Source organism: Molothrus aeneus, chromosome 4, assembly GCF_037042795.1.
Source record: "Molothrus aeneus isolate 106 chromosome 4, BPBGC_Maene_1.0, whole genome shotgun sequence".
NCBI classification, from domain to species: domain Eukaryota; kingdom Metazoa; phylum Chordata; class Aves; order Passeriformes; family Icteridae; genus Molothrus; species Molothrus aeneus.
In genome coordinates, this window is record NC_089649.1 from 47157552 (window position 1) to 47173481 (window position 15930).

The 15930-nt window shown below is 43.0% G+C and overlaps 2 protein-coding genes across 2 annotated transcripts in view; one reads left to right on the plus strand and one right to left on the minus strand.

Moving 5' to 3' along the window:
- Positions 1 to 671: 671 nt before the first annotated feature.
- Positions 672 to 1496, minus strand: LOC136556090 (uncharacterized). The gene has a single exon (XM_066549146.1). The coding sequence runs from the start codon at positions 1494 to 1496 to the stop codon at positions 672 to 674; it is 825 nt and encodes a 274-aa protein (XP_066405243.1).
- The window catches only part of FRYL (FRY like transcription coactivator), a 163641-nt gene continuing 148834 nt past the window's right edge, over positions 1124 to 15930 (plus strand). The window contains exons 1-2 of the mRNA XM_066548450.1: positions 1124 to 1227; positions 14735 to 14935. The gene's annotated coding sequence lies outside the window, so the exon portion shown is untranslated. The remainder of the gene's footprint in view (positions 1228 to 14734; positions 14936 to 15930) is intronic.

Consider the following 15930-nt stretch of genomic DNA (forward strand, 5'->3'; position numbering starts at 1 on the left):
TACTTTTTAACCAGTTAAAATGTTGATGTTGGTACTGTTTCTGTTAACGATGGCTCCCAGATCTTTGCATTGTTTACAAATACATTGTTACTTCCAACCACCACTCCTGTTGTATTAGTGAAATCCCGGCTAGACCCAGTAGCGGCTCCGTTTTCTGAGGATGATGTTGTGAATTATCTTATTACCCCGCCTCGCTACCAGTGCATTGCGATAAACCTTGCAGCTTGGCTCCTGCGGGAAGTCCATGAAATCAAAGCGAATAACAATGGCCGGAGCAGTCCCAGTGCTTTATATGCCGTGCAGGGGTGGCGGCAGCGTGCCCTGCCCTGCCCCGCCAGCTTCCCGGGAGCCAGGCTGCTTCTGCGGGGGAAGCCCGGCGGCTCGCGTTGGTAGAACAACGCGAGTAATTCCTGGCAAAAAAAAAGGCGGTATTTCAGCATTTGTGCAGCTGGCCGCGACACAAATATTTGCCCTTATTCGCTGGGGGGAAGGGCGGGTTTTCCGACTGCTTCCTACGGGCGAAAGGAGCACCCTGACGGCACGGCGCGGCGGGACCTCTGCGGGACTTCATCGCCTCAGCAGCCAGGACGCTTCCTTGATGTTTCCCAGCGATGCTGCTGCCTGCCCAGAGAGCCGTTTGATTCCCGGCTACCTTGATGATACCGGCCTTCTTAACGGCAGCGATCGGTCCTGCTCTCTCCGGGGGCTCGGAGACATCCCGGGCCCGGGGCCGCCCTGCTGGCCGGGCCCGCTGCGGGGCTGCACGGAGCCGCCGGGGCCCGGAGCGCTGCCCGAACGGCCCGAGGGGAGCAGCGCCCGGAGCGCTCCGGGGGCGGGCCCGGCCGCCGCCCCGGCCTATCACAGCTACGGGAAGGGGGGTCACCGCCAATCGGGGCCCGGCTCGCCCTCGCCGCCTCGCGATTGGCTGAAGTGTGGAGGGCGGTTCCTGGAGGGCGGGCCGAGCGCTCGGGAGCCAACGGGCAGGGAGCGCGGGGGCGGGGCCTTGTGAGTGCTGCGCGCCTGCCCCAGTGAGCGCCGGGGCCGGGCGGGGCCGCGCGTGCCAATGGGGCGGCGGGGGGGGCGGGAGCGCCGCGCCGGGACGTCGAGGTGCCGGAGGGGAGAGGCGGCGTCGGGATAAAGCCGGCGGGGGATGCCGGTAGCGCGCGTCGCTCGCTGGATCCCACCGGGATCGCTCTGAAGTGTGGGGGGGACCGCAGCCGCGCTGAGGTAGGCAGCGGCGCCCGGGGCTGCGGCACCTTCCACCGGCGGGAGAGGTGAGGCGGCGGCGCAGCCGGGATCCGGTCGTGGCTGATCGGAGGGAGGAGGAGGCGCCTTGCCCCGACGGGAGCGGAGCCCGCGGGTTGTGCTGTGCGGCCCCTGGTGCTGGCCCGGCCCCAGTCCTCGCCGCTTTGTTTACGGTGGGGCGGGGAGGGGAGGGACGGGAGGGAGGACAGCGTGTGGCCGGGCGGCCCTGCCCGCCGTCGCCGCGGGGGCATGAGTAGGGCGGAGGCGGAGCAGGGGTCGGCGGTGCTGCGTGCGCCCGGCCGCCCCCACCTGAGCTCTGGACCTCCCGCCCCGGGGAGACGGAGCCTGCCCCGATCCCCTCCGCGGCCCGCGCTCTGTCTCCTTCCGCCCCTTCCTCCCCGGCCGCGGCCCCACCCGTGCGTGCCCAGCTCCTCAGCCGGCGGCCCCCGGAGCCTCCGGGCTAGGAGCGGCACTCGCACGGCCCCGCGGGCCGAGCGTAAAGGGGCGGCCGCCGCCGGGCTGCTCCCGCCCCGCGCCCGCACCCCGTCCGGCCGGCTCTGGCCGCCCCCCGGGACAGCGGGGCCGCGCAGCCGCCGGGCAGCCACCGCCGCAGGGGATGGCGGGGCTGGGAGCGGGCCAGGCCGGCCGGGAATGGCGGGACGGAACGGGGAGGGTGGCACGGAGCCGGGCTTTGTTCCCGGCCCCGCCCCGCCTGGGGGTGCCCGGGGGCTCCGGCGGAGAAACGCGCGTCCCGGCTCCTGGTGCGGAGGGCGGCGCGGGCGAGCAGCGACGCCCCCGGCCGCCCGTGCCGCCCTCGGCGCAGCTGGCCCGCTCCCCCGCCTTCGGGGGAAACTTGGGAGACTTGAGCGGCAAACTAGGAGACGTGTGTGCGCTCAGTGTGCAGCGCCTCGCTGATGGAGTCGCTCTGAGGTGCTTTTGGGACCAAGTTTGGCTTCCACTGTTTTTACAGCCTCAGATCGGCGTGCTTGTATAGCTGTAAGTATTGTAGGGGCTTAATTAGTTTTCCCCTCTTCACTTTCATGTGTCTGTTTCTAGTATTTTGGTAATGTGATAATTTTTGTTACTCAGCGGGCAGTTCAGTTTGTGTCTTGACCAGAAATCACTGCCTGACGATCAGGGTAGCTCTAGCTAAAACATGCTAAGGATCAGAAGGAAAACGTAAAAAAAAATATCCCTGAAAACCCAGCAAACCTCAAATATTTTGGTGGCCACTTATACTGAGGGAGTTGCAAAAGCAATTTGCTAATATGATCTTAAGGAATAAATAGTAAGGCAATTTGGAGACAAGGCAGCAAGAGTGTAACCTGGACTTCCTTCAAAATTACAAATCTCAAATGCACATTAGGCAAGAAATATACTAAACCAGAAAATGAATTCTTTACTCCTTTGTGCACTGTGTATCTCTGTGCTGAAGACTTCATGGAGTATATAGAGTTCTATGAGAAAGGTAATTTGCTGCTTGAGGGTTGGGCAAAGAGTGAAATTAACTGTAGTTTCTTAAGAAGTATTTCCTCACCATGTCATTTCCTCAGTAGGCTGTTTCAGTCGCTTTGCTTCTGTGTTACTCCTGTCGTGCTGAGGATATGTGCTAAATACTTCAGAATCTTTGTGGAAGATCTCACACCAAGTGCTGTAAAACCACGCTGATTCTTATCTTGTGACACTATCTCAGGAAGGAAACAAACCACCCTGTGAAAATTGTGTTGCAGGTTTAGTAAGGCACGTATTTAAAGATGAGAACAACATTTTCAGCATCAAAAGCTTCCTTTATCTGTGGTTTGTAGAGGTCCTTAGTGGTACTTGATGGTGGTTGTTTCCCGTAGGCGACCAACTTCCCTGCGCAAATTGCTGCTGTGAATGACTCCTTATTTATATTCCAAAACTGATTTGGGTAAAGTCTGTGCTGACTTCTCTGGAAGTGGTTTCCTTGGAGCAGAGTGGTGGTATGTTGCTTTGGGATGTTGTAGAACATTGCTGCTGAGCTTCATTTCAAAAGAAAAGTTGTTTAATTCTTCTGTGAGGTTAGTTAAGGTAAAGTTGGAAAATTCAACTAATTCTATTTCTGTTTGACTGGCCTAAGTGAACCAAAGCATGGTGATAGCTGGTTTTCATGTAATAGCATAATACTTTTAAGAAGGGAAGTTTTTGGTTGTAGAGGCTAAGGCAAAAAGTAGAACTGTTCATTTTTCATGTTACTGTATTAATGCTTTGCAGAGTCATCCTCCTAGCTCAAGAGTGGTCCTCATATGTTTATTTCATTGTGAATACTTGTCTTTCTAATTGGGGGTGATAAAATTAATTGGTATGCTGAAAGTTTTTGCTAATACAGTTGAGATCATGCTGTCTGTATTTGCTTTTTCTAAGAACTTAAGAAGATTATAATTCCCTTCAGTGGCTATGCATCAAGGAAAACAACTTGGAAAACGATGTGTTCTGCATCAGGCAGGAGTTGCCTATTTTATATCTAACCTTTTATTTAAGAGGGTTTTGTTTTCATTGTCTTGCCAGGTGAAGACTGCTTCGTTATTGCATAAAGAACCAAAGGACAAGTTCAGATTTTTTGTCTGAGCTCCTTAAGACATGTGAAGGCAAACTTTTCGCTTCAGTGGACTTGCATAATGCAGAGCATGGGTGCATAATGTGCTCCTTCTAGCCTAGAGTGCTGTGAGTTTTTAGCAATTTTGCCTACATTTAAGCCTTAGTTTGAAAGAAACTATAGATATTGTGCACGTAATGTCAGAGGAAGGAGCTACATGCACGTGTGGGCTGTGTGAGTTACTGTGAGAAAAATGAGGATAATATTTCAGGGTTTGTGACCCTGTACCTGTGGTTACTGGCCTGCCTTACCAGTAGAAAATGTGATGTAGCTTTTCCTCAGTGAGGGGGCAGCTGGCCTAGCACACGGCCTGGCTGTGGTTTGCTGCTTTCTGCAGCTTCTGCGTGCTCGCACCCAAACAACTTTCAGCCTTTACAACTCTTGTATCTGTAATAATCCTCCCAGGAATCACAGTGGGCTGGAAAAGTGTTGCAATGTTAGAAGGTTTCAGAATTCAGCATTATTCTTGTCTGGTCTTGCTCTAAATCCTGATGAACTCCAGTAATAGATGCTAGCCAGACTGACTCAGCTAGGGCTGCTTCTGCCTTCCTATATTCAACTAAAAGAGAAGTTCTTTCTGCTATTTAGCTTGCTTATCCTCAGTTCTCGACAGTTAATTGTCTGAGTATCTGTGTACTGCCATATAGCTCTTCTCTTCTAAGATTTCTGTTGTCCTCCCTTTCCTTCCTTCCCCTCCCCCAAATCTATTATAATCCTAATTCCCTCTGACATGAGCACCTCCCAGGAAGAATGACTGAATACAGTCTCAAACAGCAAGTGTCCAATACCATCACTGGAAGATATCGAAAAGGAAAAAAAAATCCTCTTGAGCTAGTTGAACAACAGTGTTTGCTCTGGACATGGCTTCAGTTTTGAGGGATTTTTGTATTTATCCCTAGTTTTTCCTAATGATTTATGTTTGCATGCAAAAATAGAAGAGGAACAAGTATTAAAAACAAAACCAAACCTCTTTGAGTTTGAGGTTCTCTGAAATGTCTGTGTATTTGATCTGGTGCAAGGACCTGGTGTCCTCATGCCATTGCTGTAAGCTTTGGGGTTTTATTGGTTTGTTCTTTACGTGGGTATTCTTGTCCTTGTCACCAGAAGCAGCATGAATTGTTTTTTGTGGTTAGTGACAATAGTCAAAGCTGAGCTGTATGGAATTTGCACAGACCTCATTACAGAAGGACCTTTCTTCCATCATTCCAGCTGCTGCTTTGGCTGCTGGCCCATACAGGTGTAAGAGAGCTTTACTTTTCAAGAGCTGGGGCTGGCCTAGCCTGAAATAGCTACAGACAAGAGTGTCTAGCAGTAGGCTTTGGACTATTGACATGCCACTTGAGTGGTGCAGGTGGTCCCTTTGGAATTAGTGTGGTGACCTATTTTCTTCTTATTCCCTGTATTCCAAAAAATGGGAGAAGACTCCTGGCTTGAACCTTTTTTTCCCCTCTCTTCTTAGATTTTTTTCAAGTAAAGTTACATGTTACATAAGATGGTCATGATAATAAAACAAGCTTTGTGTGTTTTGTCAGTTAACTATTGGAAGGCTGCTTCAAAACCAAGTAACTGATACTTGGGGAATATTTGCAATTGTATGTTAAAGCAGTTTGTCAATGGCAGTTGCCAACGTTATTTTTCATCTTGGGTGGCAATTTTTTTCTTTTTAATGTTTGTTTTCCCTTATCTTGAGTGTTTCTAGAGAGCAATAGCATAATTTTGCTAAACCAGATAAACCAGACTCTCTCTTGTTCAGGTGAGATTTCATGTTCACTTTATCATACTAAAATGCTGTAATTGCCTTCTTGATGTATTAATTAGTCTTTTTAACATGCATTGGCCAGACTTCTATAAAGTGTTCCAGGGAAAGTTCCAATGGGACTTGAATACTCTGTGTGTATCTTGCTGGTAAACCTTAAGGATCCTGTTTTCTTTCCATAGTCCTCTCAAGCTTTCTCTCTGTCTTCATAAACTGCAGCTTATTAAAAAAAAATATTACTGCTCAAGTATGTTACATTAAGGGAGGAAGAGAATCTGTAGGTTAAATGCAGCTTTAGTGGGTATCATTTTTGCCAACAGTCCTTGGGGCTACTAAAGTTTGGGCCCCAGTGGGCATGGTGTTAGTCATACTTGTGCAGAGAGTGTTCAAGGAGCTCAAAGATGCCCCAGCTGTGTGTTAGTAAGCAAGGGAGAGGAGGACAAAATAAAATGGTGTGTGCTAAAAAGATCCTTGGGTTATGGCATGATCTGCCTTGCCATATGCAATCCCATTTGCTTAGCCTCTCACAGACTTCCTGCTGTTGAACTTTTACTGCTGGCTTTTTGTAGTAGTCTCAAGGACAATAATTGTGTAGGTTTTACCAGCCCTATGCAGTTAAGTTTGTTTGTTTAGAGTAACTGAATATAATGTTGGATATGTTTATAAAATAAGAGCTGGAGAGGGCATAAAAACTACAAATAGAGATAGTTTTGTTGTACTTGATCCTGAAGATAAGGCTCTACTAATTCAATGTGGGAGACTATTAAGAGATTAAATTTTTTTAAAAGTGAAGGAATATCTATAACATGAGGCTTGGGAATGGTCTGATAAAATGAGACCTCAGGAATTTGCATTTGAAGTTGTTATTGCGAAGAGTGACTTTCTCCGTTGGTGTTGTCCAGTTTTGCAAAATAAAGAAGCATCTTTTGTAAATGCCATGTCCTAAAGAGGACTTGGAACTAAGAGTAGACCTGGACAAAGGCTGATTCTCTTTAAAGGCATTAGCATGGGAAGTAGCTGAAGTGTTCCTAGTAATTTTTATCTGTCTTTCATGAGAATAGTCCTTATCAACACCACTTCTGCTCTTGTGCTAAATCAGAAAGACCTGCTGGGGTTGTGCTCGTGGCAGCTGGACATATTGACGTTGACAGAATTTTCATGATTTTTAATTGAACTAATCTAATCTGCCAGTAATGGTGATTATGTTAAAAAATTGCTATAAGCAAAAATACTAAGCTTTCTACCTCTGTAGACATCATCCAAAACCAATGGCATCCAAAAAGCTGAAGAACTACTGCCCTGTGCACTGTGACTGCTGACTGGCCTGGTTCTTCTCTGGGACAGGGTGATGAGTAGTCACTGGTCCCATGACAGGTGTTGGTGTGACTCAGGGGGCTCCTGGATACCCCATGTCAGCCCATAAAGAGAAAGGAGTTGCAAATGAGTGCTCTTATTCTTTGCAGGAGTAACAACATATGTAGATCTCCCTGACATCTTCACTAGGATATGGCAAACCTGGTACTCTGTTTCTTGACACAGAAATCATGGAGATCTTGCCCCATTCCCTCTGTTTCTTCAGCTGTGAGCCTACCACTGCCACCCTGTTTGAAATTACTTTGGTGGTAGGTGTTGCATATAAAACTGGGGACCAGAGCTGTCTTTTCAGATGGAGTTGATACATGTGTTTGTGTGTATATTTATATGTATTTACAGGCACCTACCTGCAGAATTGATAGGTGAATAGCTGGGGAGGGTGAGAGTGGTGGATAGTAAGTGTGGGAACAGCAAGCTGGGTAAACAGAAGTACAAAAGAAATAGAACAAGCTTTTGGTGCAGGAAACAGAGAGATTTTACCTACACATTCCTTTAACACTTCAGTATAATTTTGGGCCTTTGCTGTAGTAGGGGAAAAATGAACCTTATTTCAAAGCGTTTATGAACACTTCTTTTCCTATAAGTCATGAGCAGGCTATGATATTATAATCTAATTCAAAATCTGTAAACAAACCATCAGGCACAGATTGTACTTGTATTTTTGTGGTGCTGAGATAAATTGTGTGCAACTGATTTGATCCAGTTGGAAACCCAACCTTGTATCTCCTGGGAGAATATCTAAAGAAGGTATTGCATCATATGGCATTCTGTGTTATGCAGAATAGTGTGAGTTGTTGTTCTCTTGTCTTGCCTTTTTAAATTAAGAATAAATAGTTCCATTTTCAAGTATGTCCTAGTCTTCCTAATTTGAAAGTATCTTTTGTTGCATGTTCCCATCAAACCATATCTAGTATATAAAACTCTTGCATAAAACTTAGGTAGTTTAAGGGCATAAAATCTTTGTGACTGTAGCTCAATGATACAAATATTCCAAGTTTAAGTACTGACATATGTTAGGGACACAAGACATTCTGAATTTTGCAGGTGGCTGTTTGAAAACTATGATGTGATTATTATGGGAAGACTAGAATGTAGAGAGAGAGAAATCATTAGGGCTTTCTTAACGTTTTGTGCCTAGAAACAAGAAGGATAATTCAGCTACTTTAATGTTTGTTATTGTTATGCTGGAGAATGCAGACTGGCCTCATTTGAGCATTTTTTTAAAGTAAAAAAGCAAGTTCATATCTCACCCTGTGTAAATATAGACTCTATGAACTCTACAGTTTAAGAAAAAAGAATAGGTTGAATGGTCTGCAGGTACAACAAAGTCCCCATTCTGGTCATTGCAGTTCAAAAGCAGTTAGCACAACTGCTTTTCATGCAGTATTTGTATTCTATTTCCAGAGGCCAGAGATAATTGCACTAGGTTGGGATATATCAATTGGAATGTTTTTCTGCAGTGGCTTGAGTAGCTAAGGAATCTGCTAACTGATGTTATACTTGCTGTATTATACATTATTGATGTTCTACTTCATTGTTGTCTGGTCAGCATATTGGAAGAGCTACTGGTTCTATATATAGTTTTATATATAGGACCTTAGTTTAAGCTCTGTTGAGGATGCTTTGAGGGGAGGAAGTGGGGAAGGCAGCTGCCTGCTTTGTTCGAAGGAATAAAGTGGTAAGTTTTTTTTTGGTGTGGGTGGAGCAGTGGGGAGTTGTTATTTATTTATTTAATTCATATAGACCTTGGTACTGAATGTACATAAAGTTCATGTTGGTTCCTCCTAATGCTATGTCATAACTAACAAAAATTGCCACATTTTCTTATATACCGTAATAGAAGTGGTCAGTGTTTTATAGTTTTCGGAACTTAAAAAAAGAGAATGTATTTTGAGCCTTAATAGTCTGTTAAGGGAAGAAATGTTCTACATAAGATGTTAATTTTTTTATCATTCCTTAATTTCAAGTGCTTGAACCCTGCTAGATGGTGAGCTCCAAAAACCAATTGAATAAAAAGGGATTGTTGTCTTTGGTTTGAGATACTTTCAAAAATAGGAAATTGCCAAAAGCAGTTTGAAGGTGTGATGTAAGGTCCTGTTCTTTGGATCTAATTTATTTTGTTTCAGGCTCATTTTTAGTTTAGCTGTGCTTGCAATTTATTTTGTAAAAAGGGAAAAAAGGAGTTTGGTTTCTAAAGCCATTTAGCATTTTTTTGCATTTCTCAGTTGTTGCTTTAGTGGTGGTGCGGAGGTCAGAGTTTTAAGCTTCTGGCCTACACTGCACACTCATTGAAGTTCTCACTTTTCCTGTGGCTGAAACTTTGTTAATAGAGATGATGGTGAGCAGTGGTGTTCAGATGAATGCAAACACTCCAGACGCACTGTTGTGCTTTACTGTTGAGGGCAGCAGTGCATCTGAGGAGAGCATGATGGTTGTTGCTCTTGGTGAGAGTCTGCTGTTTTCCCTTCCAAGCACACATAAAATAAGAAGGCACAGATGATGATAAATTCTAGGGGACATAAGATTAGGCAAGCTGGGGTCTTACCCATTTCTTCTCTTGGAAATACTATACAAACTTAGTTTTAGCTGTTCTCCTGGTGGAAGCAACATTTCTTTAAGTTAGTCTGAACATCTGAATTGCTTACAACCTCTCGTGCTAAGAGGAAATAACTGTAATTTCTTGGTCCTCTGCAGATCACTTGCAGATTGAACACTTGCAGAGAAAGTATTTCTCTGCTGCAGTTTCTTGCAAAGCAGCTGAGAAATACTTTCTCTCAGATTGCTAGTCCAAATTAATGGTGTAATAGAAGATAGTTAAGGTCACTTTTTGGGGGACCCAAAATATTTGGTTCTGTACTACAGCTGAGGAAACACTCCTCTAAATCAACAATCAGAAAATAGCAGGGGTAAAGGAGCAATCAGAGGGCATACAGCTTGGAAAGGTGTAACTGCATCACTGCTTTCTGAAGGCAGTGGGTTCCTTGTCTTGTGGCACTAGTAAAGGCAGTTTTTCTAAAGAGAATAATCTGAGAAAGTGAAAAGGTCTTAGGCCTAGATGGAAATATCTATTCTGCTGTGGTAAAAACATGGTCTGAGTTTTGGCATACTCCTAATACTTTGAAATGAGACTCCAAAAGAGAAAAAGTTATGCTAAAGAGTCAAAGAGCAGGCAGCGCTTGTGGCCCTGGCCCAGTGGAGATTTGGGATTCACTTACTTAGTCCCTTTTCATGCTAACTAAGGAAAAGAGAATTCAAATAACCCATTTTAAGTTTCAGTTATCATGGTCAAATTATTACACATTTAGTACCAAGCCCTCAAATTTATCTTGCAAATCCTTCTTCACTACAAACAGGAGCATTTCAATTGAACTTTATCCGTTTGTAAATGGAGAGCTATTTGTAATTCTTGGAAGAAGAAAGTGTTGAACCGTAAAACACGTGTAGTTCTCAGGTGGTTGGCTATATTCCAAAGATTTGTTATGACTGAGGCAGTTTTTTCTTCTTGTCCCACGAATCCTTTTAGGTGATCTCAATATGTCTTATGAGTGTTATCTCATTTCCATATCAGTTATGTAAAAGCTGAACCTACATTAATTTCGTACCAATGATCTATACATCTTCCAGTTGCAATATTTGTATTCAATGAAGTTCTCCCTGCCCAAGCCCCTGAAGGCTTTGTTTTTGCATTAGTGACCCTGTGTCTCTCCTGTTTACGACTTTTGTGGTTCCTCACTCAACTGATTAATTGATCCTCAGTTAATTGTTCAGCAGCCACCCAGCCTCACTGGTTGTGTGGATTGTGGAGTGGAAAAAAGCTTTTTCTTCAGTAAGGAGATGGTCGGTGAAATTGGGAGAATATTGCATGACTACTGTGTTCTTGACAGCATTTACTAACACTCAGTTCATCAAGTACCATTTTTAGTTTGTGGTGTTGATTATTGTTATACACTGTTAATATACTTAAAACTTTTACAGGAAGCAAAAGAACGAAGTTGTTACTAAAATCTTCTGTTGATACACAGTGTGCTGAGCATCAGTAAGGAAATGGAATAGATTTGAATAAAAGGAGCCTGGGAAACTTCATTCTCCCTTTTTATTCTTATGACATCCAGTTTTATGAAGTAATTAGTTTAAAAGTGGCTTCTGTAGTATTCAGGTGCTCTCCAGCTCCTCTTTTTGCTATTTCTGATGTCAGTCACCAGTATTGCTTACTTGGGAGGACAGCAAGCCATAAGCTCAGTATAGTCTAGTAGTGCATGCTGTTGCTGAGGGAAAGGTTGGGAGAACAAGGGAACTGGTCAGCCACTGGAAATCTTCCAGGCTTCTGGTATCATTTTCCCATGCTGTAGTTGGAAAAAATGCGTAATTGGTCTGTAACAGGGAAGTCTTGTATAAAGTCACTATGTTGTATAATAAATCTAGTTTATAGTTAATATTGTTAACTATAGTTAACATTTATAGTTAACAATGTTGTTTTCTTGTTTTCATACCTCCTGTAGGAGGGGTGGTGTTAGCTGACAAGAGGACCAGAGCTCACCAGGGGTGGTGGGTTATCTCAGGAGTGCTTGTGACAATAGGTTATAGGTTACTTAGTTCTAGAAAAAGCTGAAGTTATGGGTAAGTCACAGGTTCGGGGTACCATAGTGCCATTGTGTAAATGTTTGCCCCTAAACTTCAAGCTTGTTGTTGTAATTTTTCAAATGATGCCATAAAAACTGATACAGTTCCTTTCTGCCTTTATTCTACCTGTGTAAAAGCCAACAGTGTATTGAAGCCTGGTTAGGATTTGTAGTGTGGAAACACCACTTCTAGCAGATGGGCTAAAACTATTACTATCTCTTTTTGTCTTTTGAAGTATCATCTTAATAAATTTTTTGGGCCAGTAATTGTGAAGAAGGCTCTAATATAGTGTGTTGTGTGTATCTTCTTAAATGAAGTTGCTGATACTTGGATTTCCAGCAACATTAGTATTAATCCCCCTCCTTGAAGTTTTTGGAAGTGATCTGCTCTACCCCCTCTCCTATGCTTAGCAGCGTGTGCTGAATTGGAGCATGTTAATTGCTGCTCAGAAGTTAAAGCTGAGTTCTGTCTTGCACAGTAGCCAGCATTATAGCTGCTACTCTGTGAATATAATACAACAGCTTGAAAATAATGCTCTGTGAACACCTTTCCTTCCAAAAATAGAGTTTATGTAATTAGAAGTTACATGTGCTGTTACTTGATCAGATTTGAAGTTGGCAGAATTTTTATTTGTGTTTTCCAATTCAGGTTGTTAGAGGAGTTCTGAATTCTTTTAAATATGAAAACTTGGAGGTAGCATCAGTTTTCTTTGTACTATTTTTTGAACCTTATGATAGCAAACCTCCTGTATTTTCAACTTTGTTATGTTTCTTTTTTTCATGTTCTGCTTCTTAACTTTTCATAAATCTTCCATAGGGGTGAACCCCAAACACCGAAACTACACCTGTGTGATACCTTTGACTTCAAATCTGATAAATATAGTTATAGTTTAACTTGTCAGCTGCCATTAGGAAATGAAGCCAAATGAACCAGCAATATGCTGTAGCTACTGTAAGCTTCCCTGGCATCTGTTGGAGACTTTTGACCTTTTTGTTACCTTTACTGATACTTTATTTTTCCTGTAGTCTGAGTTAATCTGATCAGATTGATTCTGTAGAATACCTCAGGTTGTATTCAAATCCGGCTGTAGTTGTTCTTGAAGTTCGGGGCAGCAGCTACAATATGAAATTCATTATTGCTCAGTGTGCACAAAAAAACTTGGGTACATTGCATGGGTTTTTATGGGCTTCCCAGCCTCTGGCCTCTTTCCAAACAGTCAGCTATCTGAACTGACAGTGCCTTCCTAAAGCTTGCACAGTCGAGTCAGTTTTCAGCTTAACTTTATTTCCTTCCTTAAGCAGCTGGGCTGTTGGGTGGTGGTGTGGTGGGAGGGGGAGATTGAATCTGGTGTGGTAAAGAAGGAAGATTTGTATGTATTTCTATGTGTTTGCTCTGAAGGCAGCAAGCAAGGAAGCCTCTAATGAGAATGGATTATGTACCTGTGAATGTATGTTTTGCTTGAGGTGGTGAGCTAAAATGTCAGCATATGCCAGGGTGGTTTCTGTCTGGGTATTCTGTCAATTTTGGGGAGGGTAATAATGCATGGGTTTGATTGTGTTCAATTGCTGATTGTATTAGGGGAGGAGTTAAAGGACACCTGACCCACTCTCTTTCAAACTAGGGCAAATGGAAGGGTTGTCATGAACTGAAAAAAATTATTGCTTACCTTTAATAAAAAAAAAGAGGAGCAAAAAAGGAAATTTTTCAGTTTATTGATGTAGGTAGGATGAAAGGTGATTGTTTTCTGCACAGGAGAAATATATTCTAACTTATCCTAAGTGTCTGAAGAGGAAAAAGTGATGTGTATTTGATGCACTGCACTGTCAAATGCGCAGACTATGGAAAACAGTTGACATTTTTATTAAAGTGTTGCAAAATTTAACAGGTAAAATTCACAGTCAGAATTTTGTCTGTCTTCAAATGCTTCCCTTTGTACCTAGTCAAGTCTTTGAAACACTTGACTTCCTTTTCCAAGGGTTTATGTAATGCTTTCCCAGTTTATATATAAACCTCAGGTTGCCTCCTATTTGCAAAAGTTTATCTAATTTTCTTGCTTGTCTTGCAGTCTCACTTTTAAGCTCTCTTACATGTTAAAATCTTCAGGATGTGGCTTTTTACTTTTAGATTGCACTTATATGGGTCTCTCTTTTGTATTTTTGGAAACACTAATTAAGAAGTGGAACAAGTTGTACATAAAAGAATTGATGATGATTGAATAGTTCACACATACTTAAAGGAAACTACTACATTTGTGCTGCATCAGAGCACTGAAAATCGTGTTGGATGTACAGGGTTCTTTACAGTTTTTTTCTGGTAAATTTTCAAGCTATGGAATTTTAAAATTCCCAGAATTTTTCAAGCTACGAATTTTAAAAAGAAGAAAAAATAACTTCCCCATATAAACTAGATGTTCCGGAGTGGTGGACTGCTGCTGCATGATGAGACTTGAGTTGTTAAAAGCAGTTGAAAGTGCTTGATCTGCCTTCAGGGTAAATTTAAAAATACTAAAGTGCTTTCTTTTACTGTCGTTTGGCACTATAGAAGAACAAAAAGAAACTGCTGCCTAGGCAAGTTGTGGCAAGTATGTCAGCTGCATACAAACTTCTATTGTGAAGGAATCTGCAGAAGTTCTCAAGGCTTTGTTAGGAAGACCCAGCTCTGAAGTATTTTGTTTCTTTTTCTGACCACATCCTCCTGCTAACTGAGCAGATGAAAAAAAAAACCCAAAAATCAGAAAAGAAATTATTAAAAGGACTAATATGAAAGAATTGATTCAGAATTACTTGCATTTTAGAATGGTTAGATATGATTAATAAAAATATGATTGTAACTAAAGTGCATTTAAAACCTTTCATAAGGAATGGATGCATGCGGAATATGCTGAGTGTGGGAAACCAGATGTTATTTTGGTGTCAGTTTTAATTTTTCTCTTTCATGGGGAAAAAATCATTAAAAATAATTAGCTTCTGAGCAGAAGAGCAATTTTGAAGACAAATGTAACAAATAGATTTTTCTAGTTTTTGACTCTTAAATGATGAATTTAGAATTCTAAAGCATTGGGAAATTGTTGGCATCTCTGTTAAATGTCTAAGGTTTGATTTTTCTTCTCATTTCTTTTTCAGAGTTCTGTATTTCATTTGTCTGTACTGTGTTTGGAGATCTTTCTCCAATTTTTGGCTACATACCAGCCGACTCAAAGCTGTTTACATCTTTGTCTACTCTTACATCTCGAAGCACAACGTTGGACTCGTGGGGAAAATGTCTTGATGGATCCAACCTAACTGTGATAGCTCTCGTCAGTGGTTAACAATGGCTTCTAAGTGGTAAGGTCTTTCTCACGGTAGTAGTGTCATAAATAGATTTTCATCTATCTCTTTCTGTTTTGCTTGTCTGTGTTGTACTGTGAACACACCTTGAGCTGCTACTTCAGATATCAGTTGTCTGACTAGAAGTCTGTCTGTACTGTGTTAAGTCCAACGAGAACATTTGTTTTAATACAGTGTAGTGACTGATCATGGCCAAAAGTGAATGTCTGAGGAAGAGGTCAGGAACAAGGCAAATAGCCTCCCTGTCATCTGTGTGGGGACTTCCGAAGCCAGATGTGGTTTCTGTGCATTTAGTAATTCTCGAATTGTCTTGAATTGGTATTTCTTTTGTGTAATTTCTGTATGTTCAACAGGTCTCTCAAGTTTTCTTTCTCGATCGTCGGTGCTCCGTGCAGGTGGGAGTTGGTGGGAGCGGAGCCCTCCCGGTGTGGGTGTGCGGGCGGCGCCCGCGCACTGCCCCCTGGTGGGTGCGGCCGGTACTGCAGCTCATTGGCAGGGGCAGTCATGGACTCGTGGAACGCCTTGGGCTGGAAGGGACCTCTAGTTCCTTAGTCAGAGTTCTCATTCCTAAGTCAGTGCCACGTACAGATGCTCGTTTCTTTGCTGCTTTGCGTGTAAGGATTTTACCTTAGGATTTTCCAGTAGGAAATAGATAGGCGTTGATGCCAAGTACAGGGCAACTATTGTCCCTAAAGCACTTCTGAGCTGAAATGAGCATGGATAGATCCAACCAACATCTAAACTGTCCTTTAAAAATAATATAACACACTGCTTTTCTATAGTCAAGTGGTAAAACTGATAGACCATGCTTTCTTGGGGCCTTTGAGGGGGTACATTGGTGTGATAGGACGAAAATATTGAAGTGCTGTTGTTGATATGCCATTTACTATGTGGACTTCTGTATTCAAGAAAATTTTATTATTTATATATTCTATAGTATTTTGTAGAATCTAATAGGATATTTTTTTATTACTAACTGCCATTAATAATTA

What these genes read in the sequence shown, in the direction of transcription:
- LOC136556090 (XM_066549146.1), bottom strand. Translation starts at nt 1,496, where the DNA reads ATGCCCCCGCGGCGACGGCGGGCAGGGCCGCCCGGCCACACGCTGTCC.